The sequence below is a fragment of the Eubalaena glacialis genome, chromosome 6, assembly GCF_028564815.1.
Source record: "Eubalaena glacialis isolate mEubGla1 chromosome 6, mEubGla1.1.hap2.+ XY, whole genome shotgun sequence".
NCBI classification, from domain to species: Eukaryota; Metazoa; Chordata; class Mammalia; order Artiodactyla; family Balaenidae; genus Eubalaena; species Eubalaena glacialis.
In genome coordinates, this window is record NC_083721.1 from 49,013,544 (window position 1) to 49,030,447 (window position 16,904).

The 16,904-nt window shown below is 39.9% G+C and overlaps 1 protein-coding gene across 1 annotated transcript; it reads left to right on the forward strand.

Moving 5' to 3' along the window:
- Positions 1–408: 408 nt before the first annotated feature.
- On the forward strand, positions 409–16,791 carry LNP1 (leukemia NUP98 fusion partner 1). Its single transcript, XM_061194074.1, has 3 exons — positions 409–637; positions 12,371–12,601; positions 16,449–16,791. The coding sequence occupies exons 1-3, from the start codon at positions 482–484 to the stop codon at positions 16,596–16,598; spliced, it is 537 nt and encodes a 178-aa protein (XP_061050057.1). The 5' UTR covers positions 409–481; the 3' UTR covers positions 16,599–16,791.
- Positions 16,792–16,904: the final 113 nt, after the last annotated feature.

A 16,904-nucleotide genomic window follows, 5' to 3' on the forward strand; every position in this document is an offset into this window, starting at 1 on the left:
TGCAGGCTGAGTCTGTCCCTTGTAAGTGGCCCCGTTTCAGAGCTGGCCTGGAGCTGACAGGCATATTATGAAGGTCATGCTCCAACACCATTAACAGCTGGAGATGCCATCACATGCCATCAGCAACAAAACACAGGGAAAACCAGGCAGTGGACTCTGCTTCCCACCCTTAGGCTGCCAGGCACAAGCCCCAGCAATGGAAGGATTAAAAAGCATCTCAATTTAAAAAGACAGGGGGAGGGGAGGGGAATGTGGGCTGCACAATTTATAAATAGACATTACCAGAGGCTGCCTGATGGTGAAGTGGTTGTTTAGTAAATCTTTCCCCTTTAAGGATTCCATTATCAGAGACCATTTGAAAACATCAGTTTCGTTTTGTCTTTTGAGGGAGATCCTGGGTTTCATCAAGTCAGCCCTGTTGGGTAATATTTCTCTCTGCCAGATTTAGGAGCAGGCCTTCGATATTTTGAATCACCTTTACATGGAGCACAAAGATGATGATGATGATGATGTGTCTTTTGCCAAATGGATGAGCAGCTTCTGGGGTCACAGCTGGATAGAGGAGGATGAGAGAGGACTCCGGGACCGCCATGGATCACAAGACTCCAGTTACAGGAAAACCTCCCTGCCCTGTCCAGTGAGTTATTATGATGGAACCGGGGGAGAGCTAGACTAGGGGAAGGGGATTTCTCTTAGATCTTTTTGAGAGTCCTTTGGTATAAAGTTTTCTTTGGTTGAAAATGAGTACTTCCAAACCTTTTTTTATACTCACAAAAATCCCTTTTATCATTTTGTCTTGTCCTCCAAGGGACCTGATTTTCATCTATTAGGTAATGATTCCTTCATTTTTAGCAACCTAAGATATATTTAACCGCTATTCAGAGCTCCTGATAAGCCTGGCATAATCCTATTGGGTGGTAATATAATTCAAGCCAAAGGAAGGAAACCTCATGTTATAGTCTGTGTAGCATTGTTGTGGATCACTGTTTGATTTCCAATAGTCTTTTTGAAATACTGAAAATAGCTCCACTATTTGGTGACATCTAAGGAATTGGGGATTCCACATAATAAATCACTACCTCTGATAAATTTGATACACTCTTTCTGCTGGTTCTCATTTGGTTTCCTGATGGGAGACAAAGCCAACATTCTACCACCCTCAGCACTATTTTTCCATGGCTAGGCAGAGCACCCCGTGTCAGGGGAGCAGGAAAGCTCCCAAGAGGGGAGTGGGTGGGCCTGACCAGGTGTAGACTCAGCAGTGGGTACACATGTCACTTAGAATTCCAGCTACCAGAGAATATTTCCCCAACCCCCTGCTACTGCTAACTCCAGAACCAAATAAGTTTTGGGGTAATGTTATTTTATTTTTAGCTCCAGAGTTCCCAGAAGCATAATGCATGTGAAGTATATTAAAACTCGTAAGGCTATCTTTTACTCCCAATGATCAGCAAGTTTGAGGAATAAGACCTCTTTGAGACACAAATATTTGAAAATAGATCTCTTACCAAATGCGTCGTCAGGGACAAAGGGCGCATTTCAACACCTCATTGAACTTCAGGTTCTTTAAGTAAAAAAGGAGAGAGGTTGCATTGGTTGATCTCCAAGAACACTTCTAGCTCTTGCTTTGCATGATTCTGTTGTAAAATAAACACCTGCTTATCACACTCTCATTTTAATCTCTTATGCCCACATTGAGTGAGGTATTCATAATGTGTGAACCAGGAGTATGACTAGTGTTCAGCCAGACAGTGAGAACCAGGGAGAAACAAAGAGAAAAAATGAGATTCGCTATTTATCACAACAGCCCTTTGGAGCCACAGAAACTATGAAATCAAAGAAAGAAACATGACTTATAAAATATAGTTTCTTGAATAAATTTTAGTATCTGTTAGATTTTAAAAACTGGGATAATCTACCCTATTTCAAGAATCCACTTATAGGTTGCAATATTGTTTGCCTTAAACTCTTGGGGAATAGCAAAATTTGTTTTGTATAACATTTCTCAATGGGGTCCATATATCTTTTCCTGCTTGTACTGGCTTTGGACATTTGCCTGAATTAACCTGTTTAGATTCTCTGAGTTGACAATGAATTCCATAATTATCAGACTAACATGCAGAAAGCATGTGTTTATCTAAGGAGACAAAGCACGGGATAAACATGACAACCTGACTGAGTTGAGAAAACACAGATCACAGATCACAGATCAGGGGACCTTGGGTGATGTGGGCAGAGTCGTAGAAAATGGGGGGTCTGATTCTTCATCTCTATTCACACAATGCCATGTATTTGTGAAGTGAATCTGTAGTTGGATACTTAACTTTTCCTAACTCTAAGATGTGCTCAAATTTTTCTTACTTTAGAGATATGAGAAAAATTGGGTTTTGAAGTTTTGTGTTTTGCTTTGAGCTCAATAAAAAACCTTAAAAAAAAAAAAAAGAGCTTACTCTTAGCCTTATCTTTTTCCTTCTCTCCCCACTGCTCCACTCTAAGGCTCTTCCCTCTTGCAACCTATTAGTAACCTACATCCATCAGTATTGCATGCAAAGGAAGAGAAGAATTTTCCCCTTCTTTCCTATATGAATGTGGTTTCTAATATGGCTCTTCAGCCTCATGATTCTTGCAAAACCATAGTGATGGAGCATTAAATCATTAAACATATTTATAGAACACCTACTGTGTGCCAGGCGTTGTGCAAGGCACAATAGGATTACAGGGAAAAAGAAGACATATGGTGTTTGTTCTTGTGGCACTTCTAATCTAGTGGAAGACACAAATTTGGCAGGAAGAATGAGGTAGACAAGGGGTAAAACTTGGTCCTTCTCAGAGAACACTACTTTTTGACAAGACTCATTATAATCTGTGACTGCTGATTTAAAGCAAATTAAAAAATCTAACTTTACTCTCCTGAGGTGCTTGGTGGAAAAAAAATAAGGTAAGTAATATGAAGTCTCTCTTATTACTCTCTCATATGAAGGTAGAACTAATCTACCTTCTCCCTCCATCGTCACATGAATACAGACTTGAAGTAGAACAATCTCCATATCCCTTATTTATTCTACTCATTGAAAGTGAATTTTAAATAGTCTATTCGACTTTTTAGTCATCTTCTCCTTCAGCTTAACATGGTTTTCTTAACACTTCTATACAGTTAGGGCCTGGTGGAAGGGAGGGTTATGCTGAATGAAAGATCTCTTCAAGGAGGAACTGAGTTCCCTGATCTGGGGCTTTGCTAACTCTACATGGACTTTCTCAGTGCTTCTTTGATGCTCACATAAGCACATGTGCTGGTCTACATCATATCATTTGAGGGGTACAAAATAAACCTCTACCTATCTGCACACAAGGGATTTTTTTTCTTTTTTAAAATATAAAAGAGATGCAAGAGGGAGGGGATATGGGGATATATGTATGCATATAGCTGATTCATTTTGTTATAGAGCAGAAACTAACACAACACTGTAAAGCAATTATACTCCAATAAAGATGTTAAAAAAATAATCACCTTTAACCAATTTTATATTCTGTCTTCATATTCTCAATTTAAAGCTGTAGAAGATATATCTAATTTTAATTTTTATCCCTGATTGGCCCAAGGGTGGCTACACACTCTCGTCCCTGTAGTATCTCACTGCAGCGGTGGTTCTCCTGTAGTTGCTCACTACAGGGATGGGGTGGGGCATGGCCCCCTTAGAGGATTTCTCAAACCCGAAGAGAGAGGGGATGCCCTAAAGTTTCATGACTAACAGTGGTTCCTTGTTTTTCAGATTAAATTTGTATTTAATTTTAAGAGAAGACAATGCCTTAATCCAAAGAAATGAAACTACGAATAGAATTTCAGGCATCAGGGATGTTTCTACAGAGGAGCTTTTATCATAAAGTTCCATGGACTTGTTTCCTCTCTTCTACTAGATGCTGAGATAGAGGAGTTGCTGGGAAGGCAGCAGAGTGGAGTGGGTAAGAGTGAGGGCTCTGGAGGTAGCCTCCCAGTGCCTACTACTGGCAGCGTAACTCTGAGCAAGTTACCTAACCTCTCTCTGTCTGAGATTCCCTCTATGTAAATGCAATTGATGATAATAGTACATACGTCATGTGGGTGTTGTTAAGATCCAGTGAGTAATGTATACAGCGTGCTTCGGACAGTGCCTGGTACCTAACAAGTACTTCTTCTCCTCCTCCTCCTCTCCTCCCCTGCACCTTCCCCTCTCCGTCCTCCTCCTCCTCCTTCTTATGTGTCAGAGTTTAAAATGTCTTTTAGTTTCCCTAAAGGATGCCCAGTGGATGGTACTGACCTACCGTTTTACCAGTTGAACACTTGAATCTTTTTTTTTCCTGATGCTGTTGCCATATATAGATAGTTGACTAATTTATAACCCTCTTGGCTCTGTTGATAGGCAATTAGTCTACATTATAAAATATTCCTCACATAAAATTCTTTTAGACTAATTCCTAAAGACCTACAAATTATTATTACTTTCGTAATTGAATTCTGTTACAACTGGTACATTATTAAAAGTCACGTTTACAGGAAGTTTCACATAGAAATAGAATGAAGTTGTTGCTGCTGTTGAAGACAGAAGTTTGGGATTATTCAGCCAAGGAAGATATGTCTTATGCTTAGGCATGGCACTTTACCTCTCCCGTAAAGTCACTAGTCACATGTCATAGGCAAGTCACTTAGCCAAACTGAGATTCATTTGCTTCATCTGTAAAAGGGTAAGAATGACTCCCTTGTAGAATTTGTTCTGAGGTTAGAGATAAGGGCATGGTCCCCAGAGTCCCTGACACACACGGTGCACTAAGATTCAACATGGGTCTTACTGTCTCAACACCTGGATCTTTCTCCCTCTTGTTTCTCATCTTGCTGTTGATGGGTGGCTCAGGTGCTTGCATTTACTCAGAGGGCAGGAGGGGTACAATTGAAGGGTGATTGCAATTAAACCCAGAATAAAAAAATCAAGTAGTTAAGCTCTTGAAGTGAAGATGTTACATAACTTTTTTTTTTTTTTTTTTTAAAGTGAGGACCTATGGCTTGGGGTTAAAGAGTGCATAGGATTTTTTTTTTTGACAGAAATGCTTTTCTGGGACCACAGTAGGAAACAACGTTGTTTTTCAGAGCACTGTTTTCTAGTGAGAGTCAGGGCACTGGGTAGTTATTGCTCAGAAAATCCATGCCTGCTGCAGGCTATGTAGCCTGGGAGCTGGGGAGTCCAGGTGCTGAGCTCGGAGCGTGGGGATCCCATTCCACGTGCTAGAGCCTGCTTCACAGCATGGGAGATAGATCCATAAGGTTGGTCCATGACCATGGAGGTGACAAGTCCAGACCTTGAAAAAGTCAGCTATTTAGGGTGTTGATTCAAGTCTTTGTGAGGGAAATTACACTAGAAGGGCATATAAAATTCCGAAAGTAGAGCTCACTTAGTAAGTAAACATTTTTAAAAGTGAGAGCTTTCTCCCTGTAACCAATTAGAGAGCTCTTTTAAGCTTGTTTCTCACAAGGTCCCACACCAAAAGAGACTAACTGGAAATTTCATCTGCTATAAGGAGATATTAAGTGTTTATTTATATTGTGATGGAAACCCTTGCATTTTTTTCAGGTCTCTCAATGGAAGAGGACATTTGTACAAACATCTGCATTTCACTCCCAGTCTCACATTTTTAAGTTTTATTTTTAAAATCTTAGTGTGGTGAGAACATGTAACATGAGCTCTACCGTCTTTGGCAGATCTTTAAGTGTACAATGCAGTATTGTCATCTTTAGGGACAACGTTGTGCAGCAGATCTCTAGAACTTATTTTGCATAACTGAAATTTTATACCCATTGATTAGCAACTCCCCATATCCCCCTCCTCCCAGCCCTTGGCAACCACCATTCTATTCCTTGCTTCTATCAGCTCGACCATTTCAGATACCTTATGTAATATTTGTCCTTCTGTGTCCCAGTCTCAAATGTTCAAGCATTATTTTTCTCCTGATAATATAATACATGATCACTGTAGAAAACATGAAAAATACTAAAACGGAGTAGGAAGAAAACAACCCCAGATCGCAGACAAAGGCTTTGATCACAGTTGGGTATGTTTTAAGATTGCCCATCTTATGATGTCCCCACAGCTTACCCATCCCAGCCCTCCCCCCTCCTCTCAGGCGCTCCCCGGCCCTACCACACTTCTCTTCCTTCTATGCCAGCAAGCTCCTTCTGTGGCAGGGCTCCTGCACGTATGGTCTCATCCTCAGGCGGACAAGCGTTCTCTGTTTCCTAATTAACCCCGCTCATCCTTCAGATTGTAGCTTAATTGTCACACCTTCACAGAAGTCTCCCCTGATCCTCCCAGTCACCTTAACAGCCACCCAAATATATGTGGTTTTACTCTGCTATACCCTGTTATTGCACCTTGAACATTCCCTTAATAGCATTTGGCCAAGGATGTAGGCATATGCCCCATTTATTTATCTCCATTGCAGACATAAGTTCTAAGAGGGGGACACTCTGTTTTGCTCCCCAATTTATCCATAGCACCAAGTACCATGTCTGACCTACAGTAAATGGACTAATTTATACAGACTTACCTCATGTATCTTAGCAACTTTATAAATCTTTTTTAAAAAATTTATTTTATTTAATTTATTTATTTTTGGCTGCATTGGGTCTTCATTGCTGCGCACGGGCTTTCTCTAGTTGCAGCGAGTGGGGGCTACTCTTCGTTGCGGTGTGCGGGCTTCTCATTGTGGTGGCTTCTCTTGTTGCAGAGCACGGGCTCTAGGCACGCGGACTTCAGTAGTTGTGGCATGCGGGCTCTAGAGCACAGGCTCAGTAGTTGTGGTGCACGGACTTAGTTGCTCTGCAGCATGTGGGAATCCTCCCGGACCAAGGCTCGAACCTGTGTCCCCTGCATTGGCAGGTGGATTCTTAACCACTGCACCACCAGGGAAGCCCCAACTTTATAAATCTTTAACCATATTTCTGATTATTGTTTGAGAGTAAGTTTCTATATATGTGTATTAGTTTGCTCAGGCTGCCATAACAAAATACTACAGGCTGGGTGGCTTAAACAACAGCCATTTTTTTCCTCATAGCTCTGGAGGCTGGAAGTCCAAGTTCAAGGTGTCAGCAGGTTTGGTTTCTTCTGAGGCCTCTCTCCTTGGCTTGTACTGATAGATGGCACCTTCTCGCTGTGTCCTCACATGGTCTTTCCTCTGCGTGAGTATATCCCTAGTGTCTCTAAATTTCCTCTTCTTGTAAGAACATTAGTCAGATTGGATTAGGGCCACCCTAATGGCCTCATTTTAACTTAATCTTTAAAGACCCTATCCCAAATACAGTCACATTCTGAGCTACTCACGTAGGGCTTCAACATATGAATTTGGCGGGGCAGGAGTGGGGGGAGGTACGACACAAATCAGCCCATAATAACGTGCGATGGATGGACCCAAGGAGGGAAATTATTTTAAGCCTTTTGACTCACTCATACTGCCAACAGCTTTCTAGGAAAGCTGTATCCATTTATAGTCCTACCAGCAAGGAATGACAGTGCCTATCCCCCAGCACTCTTACTAGTGTTAGTATTATTTCTTTTTTTTTTTTTTAATTTATTTATTATTTATTTATTATTTTTTATGTTTGGCTGTGTTGGGTCTTCGTTTCTGTGCGAGGGCTTTCTCTAGTTGCGGCAAGCGGGGGCCACTCTTCATCACGATGCGCGGGCCTCTCACTATCGCGGCCTTTCTTGTTGTGGAGCACAGGCTCCAGACGCGCAGGCTCAGTAGTTGTGGCTCACGGGCCCAGCTGCTCCACGGCATGTGGGATCTTCCCAGACCAGGGATCGAACCCGTGTCCCCTGCATTGGCAGGCAGATTCTCAACCACTGCGCCACCAGGGAAGCCCCTAGTGTTAGTATTATTTAAAAAATTTTTTTGCTAACCTGAAAGGCAAAATTGTATGTGATATCATTTAACATAATTTTTGACTACTAATAAGCATAAACAATTTTTATGTTTGGTATTTCTTTTTCTTTCATTCTTTATACATTTATTCATTCAATATATATTTAATGAACTCATGCTATGAAGAAAGCAAAGTGCTGCATACTGAGATTCTAGCAGAGAATGAAATGTAGCCCCTGACATGAAGGAGCATACAGTCTAATGGAGAAGAGAGATGTGTAACAAAATTAACCAAATTATTGATGACAGTTGTGATAAGTGTCATGAAGAAGTGTGAGATCTCAGGAGAGTGTCTAATGGTGGTTCAGGGGCCTGAACCAATTGGGGTGGTAGGAAAGGCTTTCTGGGGAAATGCAGTTTCCACGGTGACTGAAGGGTGATTAGCCAGGGATGAGGTGAAGCGATGGGGTTGTGGGCGGGGTCACAGCCAGATAGGACCACTTGTGAAAGTGCCTGTGCTGGGCAGGAACAGGTGAGCTGGAGGAACTGACAGAAGACCAGTGAGGCTATGTCACTGAAGAGGTGAGGGTGGTGCAAGATGAGGTGTAAAATGAAATGTGATCAGGTATGAGTTTGACGTTGTTTTAACTATGCTGGCTGCTGTGGGAAAAGTGAAATAAAGTGAGTAAGGGTGAATGCAGGATATCCACTACTACGAGGCTGCTGCTGGAATCTGGGTGAAAGGTGATGATGACTTGGATTAGGGTAGTAACAGTGGTGCTGGAAAAAAGTAGATGGTTTTGAGAGACATTTAAGAGGTGGAATCTGCTGACTTGGCAATTGGATGTGGAGGGGGGCTTCTGAGTTACTGGTCCGAGTAACTGGGCAAATGGTGATGCCAGTTTCTGAGTCCTGGGACACTTGAGAAGCAGGCTTGGGAAGGAGAGATGATGAGTTCAAATTTGGACAAGTCAGGTGGGGTGCCTATGGGATACCAAGAGGAGAAGTTCAGTGGGCAGAAGCTCAGAAGAGAGGTCTGGGCTAACAAATAAATCAGAAACTAGGTTATAGATGGAAATTGAAGCCTGGGGGTGAGACATTGAGGGAGACAGTGTAAAGTAAGAAAGCAAAGGAAGGGAAGGAGGACTAGTTTAGAGTGTCGGGGGACTCCAACAGTTATGAGTAGTTAGAAGGGAGAAGTGAGCAAAAATGTCTAAAACACAGTGGCAGAAAGATCTAAGGGAAACCAAGAGGGTGCAGTGGTAGAAGGCAAGGGAAAGACTGTTTCCAGAAGGGTTCAATAGGCAACTGGGTTGAATGCTACAGAGTGACTAAAGACCATTAAGTGCCCAGAATTTGGCAACATGAAGACCAATATCCTGACTAACATTAGTGTTAGATGAAAAAGTGTGAGATAGCCTCATCCACCAGGGGGCAGACAGCAGAAGCAAGAAGAACTACAATCCTGCGGCCTGTGGAACAAAAACCACATTCACAGAAAGATAGACAAAATGAAAAGGCAGAGAGCTATGTACCAGATGAAGGAACAAGATAAACCCCAGGAAAACAACTAAATGAAGTGGAGATAGGCAACCTTCCAGAAAAAGAATTCAGAATAATGATAGTGAAGATGATCAAGGACCTCAGAAAAAGAATGGAGGCAAAGATCGAGAAGATGCAAGAAATGTTTAACCAAGACCTAGAAGAATTAAAGAACAAACAAACAGAGATGAACAATACAATAACTGAAATGAAAACTACACTAGAAGGAATCAATAGCAGAATAACTGAGGCAGAAGAACGGATAAGTGACCTGGAAGACAGAATGGTGGAATTCACTGCTGCGGAACAGAATAAAGAAAAAAGAATGAAAAGAAATGAAGACAGCCTAAGAGACCTCTGGGACAACATTAAGTGCAACAACATTCGCATTATAGGGGTCCCAGAAGGAGAAGAGAGAGAGAAAGGACCAGAGAAAATATTTGAAGAGATTATAGTCAAAAACTTCCCTAACATGGGAAAGGAAATAGCCACCCAAGTCCAGGAAGCACAGAGAGTCCCATACAGGATAAACCCAAGGAGAAACACGCCAAGACACATAGTAATCAAATTGACAAAAATTAAAGACAAAGAAAAATTATTGAAAACAGCAAGGGAAAAAGGACAAATAACATACAAGGGAACTCCCATAAGGTTAACAGCTGATTTCTCAGCAGAAACTCTACAAGCCAGAAGGGAGTGGCATGATATACTTAAAGTGATGAAAGGGAAGAACTTACAACCAAGATTACTCTACCGGCAAGGATCTCATTCAGATTTGATGGAGAAATCAAAAGCTTTACAGACAATCAAAAGCTAAGAGAATTCAGCATCACCAAACCAGCTCTACAACAAATGCTAAAGGAACTTCTCTAAGTGGGAAACACAAGAGGAGAAAAGGATCTACAAATACAAACAGAAAACAATTAAGAAAATGGTCATAGGAACATACATGTCGATAATTACCTTAAACATGAGTGGATTAAATGCTCCAACCAAAAGACACAGGCTTGCTGAATGGATACAAAAACAAGACCCATATATATGCTGTCTACAGGAGACCCACTTCAGACCTAGGGACACATACAGACTGAAAGAGAGGGGATGGAAAAAGATATTCCATGCAAATGGAAACCAAAAGAAAGCTGGAGTAGCTATACTCATATCAGATAAAATAGACTTTAAAATAAAGAATGTTACAAGAGACAAGGAAGGACACTACATAATGATCAAGGGATCAATCCAAGAAGAAGATATAACAATTATAAATATATATGCACCCAACATAGGAGCACCTCAATACATAAGGCAACTGCTAACAGCTATTTTTTGCCATATTACAAGGTACTACAGACTGAGGCCTGGAAGGACTTGAAGGTAACAACTCCAGCTTTTTGACAAATTCTTTGAGAAACCTGAGGACCTCTCTCGCCCCTAAAGAGGTTATCATTTACCCAAGGTCACACAGCTAGTGAGTAGCAGATTGACATACCTGGGTTTTCTGATTTCAGATCTGCTGGCCTTGTTGCTCCAAGTTAGCAGTTAGTAATGCCAGGACGCAGAAAGAGCACAGAGTGTGGTTACAACTGACTTGGATTGCAATCCTAGCTCTTCCCTTTATCAGCCATGTAGCTTTAGAAAAGCCATTTAATCAGCTTTTCTCAGATAAATAATAGCACTGTGGAAGAGCAAGTTTCTGCTTGCTGTGAGGGGCAAGTGTGTCTGCACATAGTAGGTGCTCCATCAACGGGACCTCATCTCAAACTCCAAACCCAGGTGTCTTGGAGCCCAGAGTATGGGCCCCTTTGCCCACACGCTTGTGAAATGGGTCTAATCCTCTGTAACACATGAGATGCCAAGAAATCCTAAAGTCCCCATCAATTTCTATCATATGAAGTTTATACAGCATCATTCATTATAAGAAAAATACATATTAAAACAATAATACTATCTCACTCTTCCTATTTGTTGGAAAGTGTTTGGGGAAACAGGCACACTCATGGTTTGGAATATTAATTTGTATCACCTCTTTGGAGAATAATTTGACAATACATATCACAATTTAAAATGCACTTATTCTTTATTAACCTACCTGTTTCACTTTTACAGATACATTCATACACATCCAAAATGTGTATCATTGCAGCATTCTCTGCTACAGCACAGTTTGCACAGGAACTAAATATACCTTTTAAAAAACAAAAACAAAAACCAAAAAAAAAAAAAAAAGAAAAAGTGTGAGTGAAAAAGCTGGAGTGGAGTGGGTTGGGGAGTGAGAGAAATTAACAGAGCAAGTGTCACAATTCTTTCAAGAAGTTTGGTTTATCTGAACTATCTTTTTTTTCATCATTTTCCAATTGTGATTTTAACACTGATGTCATTGTAGTACATGACCTCTATGTTTGTATTATGTGAAATATCCTTATTTTCAGAATATTTATTAACCATGCAGCAAATATTTTAAAAGTTTTTTTCTACCATATGATATGTTGTTTTTTATACACATTAGCTTTATTTTTATATAGTTAAATTAATTTTTTTCCTTATGACTTCTTCCATTGCTCTTTTGCTTAGAAATTCCTTCTCCATACAGAAATCACACAGATATTTGCCTTTGTATTATTTCTTAAATGTTTATGGCTTCATTAAAAATTTATTTTGATCATTTTGAAATTTATCTTTACATGTCAGTTTGAGGCTGGAACACTTTATTATACCACCCTAATGATAGAGGAGCAACATAGCTAATCTTGGGATGTTCTACTTAATGTTTTGACCAACTGACCCCACTGCCTCATTGCAGGAGAAACCTCCTACTGATCAAGAAGATAAAATTTCAGTTCAACGTGAGATTTGTTTAGTTAGCAATTTATGGACATTCTGTCTCTGTGCTAATATTGTGCAGTCTCTTTATATTGTAAATTTTAAAATTCTGTATTCCCAGTTTCCTGTGCTTCCCAGCATGATGTCATCTGACAGCCATCCTAGAAAGCATTCTTATGAGGACCAGGGATTTCAATGCCATACTCACATGCGGGATTACAGAAAATGCTCAGGGGATGGGTCATTCAAGGAGCCACTGGAATCAAAAGTAAGATCCCATTCCAAAATTCAGGCATTTTCAGAGTCCTTTGAACAACAACTCTGCTTTAGAACCAAACGCTCTGTCTCTTCGGTATGTAACAGAGTTATTGAATATTTAAACCATTTTAGAAAAGGAAACCCAAAGGATTCATCCTCCCCTAGTTTGAGGAGAACAAATCTAACTTCTTCATTTACAGCTTGGTGTTGAGATCTTTCAAAAATGGCACTCAGTTTTAGATAGCCCAGGTGTACATAAAATTTTAAAATTATTATTAGTGAAGACATGTGGTGTAGGAAGGATTCCTAAAGGAGCACATGTGGAATGTTTTTGTTACCAAGGTCCTCTGTTTTCATCACCCTTATTATAAATTATTGTGATTCGTTCTCCTTTTACTATCTGAAGAAGAAAAAACTGCCCCTACTGCTCTTGTTCTCTCATATTTAATCTGGTAGTAAATAGTTTGTGATGGTGTTGTGTTCCCCTGTACTCTTAAAAAGCACACAGAAGGAACTCTCTGGACACTGTGGTGTGAGTATCCAGGAGTAGAGGAGCAGTCCAGGCATTCACAGTGGCCTCGTCAGAGTCTAAGTGAAGCCCAAGGGAGACAAAGGCGCGAAATGGGGGAAAGAATTGAAACACCACTGATGGTGCCAAACTTGATACATAAAGTAATAAACTAGAGACCAATTAATTGGGGGGTAGTTTTTCAACTCTGCAATATGCTCACTGAGTGGCCTTGAGCAAAATACTTTTTTTTTTTTTGTGGGTCTTTGGTTTTGGTTTTATTTTGCAAAACAAGAATAATGATATGTTTCTGCCATGTAGTAGGCAGAGCAAATAAGTAAACCTAGGCGTATTGCCACCTGGGTCTTGAGCTATGCTCTGTGAATGGCCAGGGGAAGACACTCAGGCGCTTCCTACCTAACTGTCCACCTGAGTGCGGTGCTTTCTGCCTAGCAGTGATGGCTGTTGGGATTGTCCCTGTGCATCTTTGCCTCACAGGTGGCACCTCACTTTTGTCGCAGTGACCTTGTGTATCTACGATTCCCCTTCAGTAAGCTGCTCTCTCTACTGGATCATAAGAGGGATAAGGGAGGAAGAGTAGTGAACAGCTGTCACTTACTCTATCTAAACCTTATTAAGAGTTTCTGTTTTGTCTTTTCTTTATACTGTTTTTTTAAGATATGGTTTCAGACTTAGAGCAAGGTAGCAAGAACAGTACAAAACTACACCCTTCATCTAGACTTCCTCTAAACGTGAATATATTATCACATTTTCCTATACCCTCTCTCTCCTTTCCACCCCCAAACAAGGGCACAAGGACATAAATACAGTACAATAATTAAACTCAGGAAATTAACACCAATACAAAACGTTTATATCCAATCTATTGACCTTATTCATATTTTGTCAGTTGTTCCAATAATATTTTTTAGAACGAGATTCCAGATCACGCATTGCAACCGATTTTCATGTCCCTTTAAGGTATTTTATTTCTGGAGCAGTGCCTCGGTCTTTTTCATGGGACTGGCATCTGAAGAGTACAGATCAGTTATTTTTTAGAATGAAGCTCAGTTTGAGTTATCTGATATTTCTTCATGATTAGATTCACATTATGAACTTTTGGCAGGAATAAAACAGGCATGAAAAAATTCCTGTTTCAAAACTACGTGTTGAAATCATTAATTATATTAATTAGGGGACTGACCTGCTTTAAATTCTTTCTGGAACAAGGGAGGGTATAAATATATTTTGAAAAAAATTTTAATCTGAACAATTCTTTGTTGATTCTGATGGCTTCAGAAAAACATTCATATTACATATTTACATAAGGGTGTAAATGTGAAATCAGTTTTCTTATTTAAAGAGGTGTTCATTACATTATCCTTAAAATATAAAAATGTTTGTTTCATTCATTTCTCAAGTTCTTCCTTTTGAGTACCAAGATAACCAAGGCAGCATTTTCAACTTTTTTGACCCAAGAACTCTTTTCATAGTTATGTACAGTCGGCCCTTTGTGTCTTTGGGTTCTGCACCCATGAACTTGAGCATCCATGGATTTTGGTACCTGTGGGCGGTCCTGGAACCAATCCCTTTGCGGATACCAAGGGACAACTGTATAATAGCTAGAAACCTGCTAGGAATTTACAAAATCATTAAAATTTTTTTCATATTCTATGATAAATATACATGATAAATAATTTTAAATTAAGTATTTTATTTTATATCAGTCTTTAAACAGTATATTATAAAGTTTATCTTAATGCAAAATAAATTTGGAACATTGCATACTTTAAAACTTTTTTCTATTTAACAATTGATACACTTTTCTAAAGCTAACTACATTAAAAAATGTGATTTTTCAGCAATTTAAAAAATAATATATATTGCCTTTTATTTGGGGGCCAAATGTATACTAATATATAGATTTAAATTTTACATCCTTTAGCATCAAGAAGAGCCAGAAACTGCTTTTGTGACCTGCTCATGACAAACAACATTAAATTTTTTCATTTTGACATTGAAAAACTCAACTGGCTTATTTTGATAATTTTTCACATTTTGTTTCTAAGTGATGAGATAAGAAAAAATATTTCAGGTCATTATTTATGAGCAATTTTTGGATAGTCTTGATTCTCAATAAGGGAAAAGCCAAACTGCAAATAATCCTCACTATATTTTCTTTTTCATACTGTTTTTATAAGGATTAGAGACATTCATGGCTGCTAAATATGAATTATGATCAGACTGATGGATTTAATACAAGCACTGGAGCTAATGAAAATAATCTGGAGGCACATTTACAGAGCTAGTACAATTTTTAAGCTCCTCTTAACTTGCATCTCAGCTTCATCATTTGTTTTGCTTTCTGATTTTGACTAACGGACCATTATAGATAGAAATGAAATAATCTAGGTATGAAAACAATTTAACAAAGTACAGTAGCTAACACCACCACAGTAACCAGACATCGCCATAACTCACCCTGCAGGGCCGAGTCATCACCTTGCCTATCTGACTGTTACTCACCACTGCGTATGTTCACCTCATAGGCACTCAGGGGTTCTCCAGTGTCTCCAGTTCACTGGAATGGAGGAGGGGAGGAGTAATGATCTTATTTGTTTATTTAAAAAATTGAAGTGTAAATAGATACCACCACATTTATCAACACCATTCTTTTGTCAGTAATTCCTTTGAAAGTCACTTTCACCATGGAAACCAAAGAAGCACCCCACATCCCAGTTCCCTATCATATCACCCCATTTATAGGTATCATTGCACTTATCACTACCTTTTATTTTCTTGTTTCCTTTTAGGCTTATTGATTGATTGTCTCCCTCTGCCTAGGTGTAGAATCTAGGAAGTAGGGTCTCTCTAGTTAGTGCCGAATCTCCCCATCCTGGAACAACAGTGTGTGTTCATTCAGTCACTGAATGTAGACCCCTGGGCAACCTGTTGGGGAATGTTGTGTGGTTGAATGTCATTCCTTGACACTTTGTTCTTTACCCAGTCCTCACCTGAAAACTTAGTGCAAACCCTACTATTAATGTAATTTAAGGGAGTGAACGTAAGGAGGTTAGAATCATTCTGTGTATGATTCCCTTGCCGCATTCCTTTTCAAAAAGCACCAGAAGAATATTAATTTTACTGTGCCATGGAATCACATCCCTCTGTACATTAGAGGCAGAGTAGTGTGCAGGTTGAGTTTCCTCCATAGACCACCTGCTGATGCCCAAGGCCCCCTATTCCTTTATTTATGACTAAACCTTTAGCAACACCCTTAGGCTTATGCTAATTTATTACTAGAAACTAAGATGTGAAAGTCTGCTAAATGATTTAGTCTGCTAAATGTTTTCTTCATTTCTGATAATTAGGAAAAATGTGGAATGTTGTCAGCTGTCGGCATATCTACCCTTTTCTGACCCTTCTTTTTCAGGGACCTGAGAGCAGAAAGGAGAGAAATGAGAGAGAATGCCGGGCACTGGAAATGAGGTCTTGCAAGAAAGTGGAGGAAAGAAGGAGCTCTAGGAAGGAAGAGCGTGGAGAAGCGTACCTGCCTGCCCTGTCTGAAAAGGGGCCCAAATAGTACTCTGTTTCCACACCATGACTACTGATGCTGCTGTGTTTTTTGAGACCCAGTTCACCAGGCCCAGGAGTGGTAGCTGTAAAGAGTCTGCAGATGCTGAGTGACTCAAGTGGGTGGTTGATTCAGCTGCTCCCCGAGACAGCTTGCATCATACTCCAGCTGCTTTTCAGAGTGTGATCTGCTCTGTTGCCCTTTTATGGGAATAAAAAGGATAAAAGGTATTTTAATAGAATAAAGTAATTCTTGAAAATGTGAAGAGAGATATTTAAAGAGCTACCCACACATCTTCACCAACCCTTCTTCCAC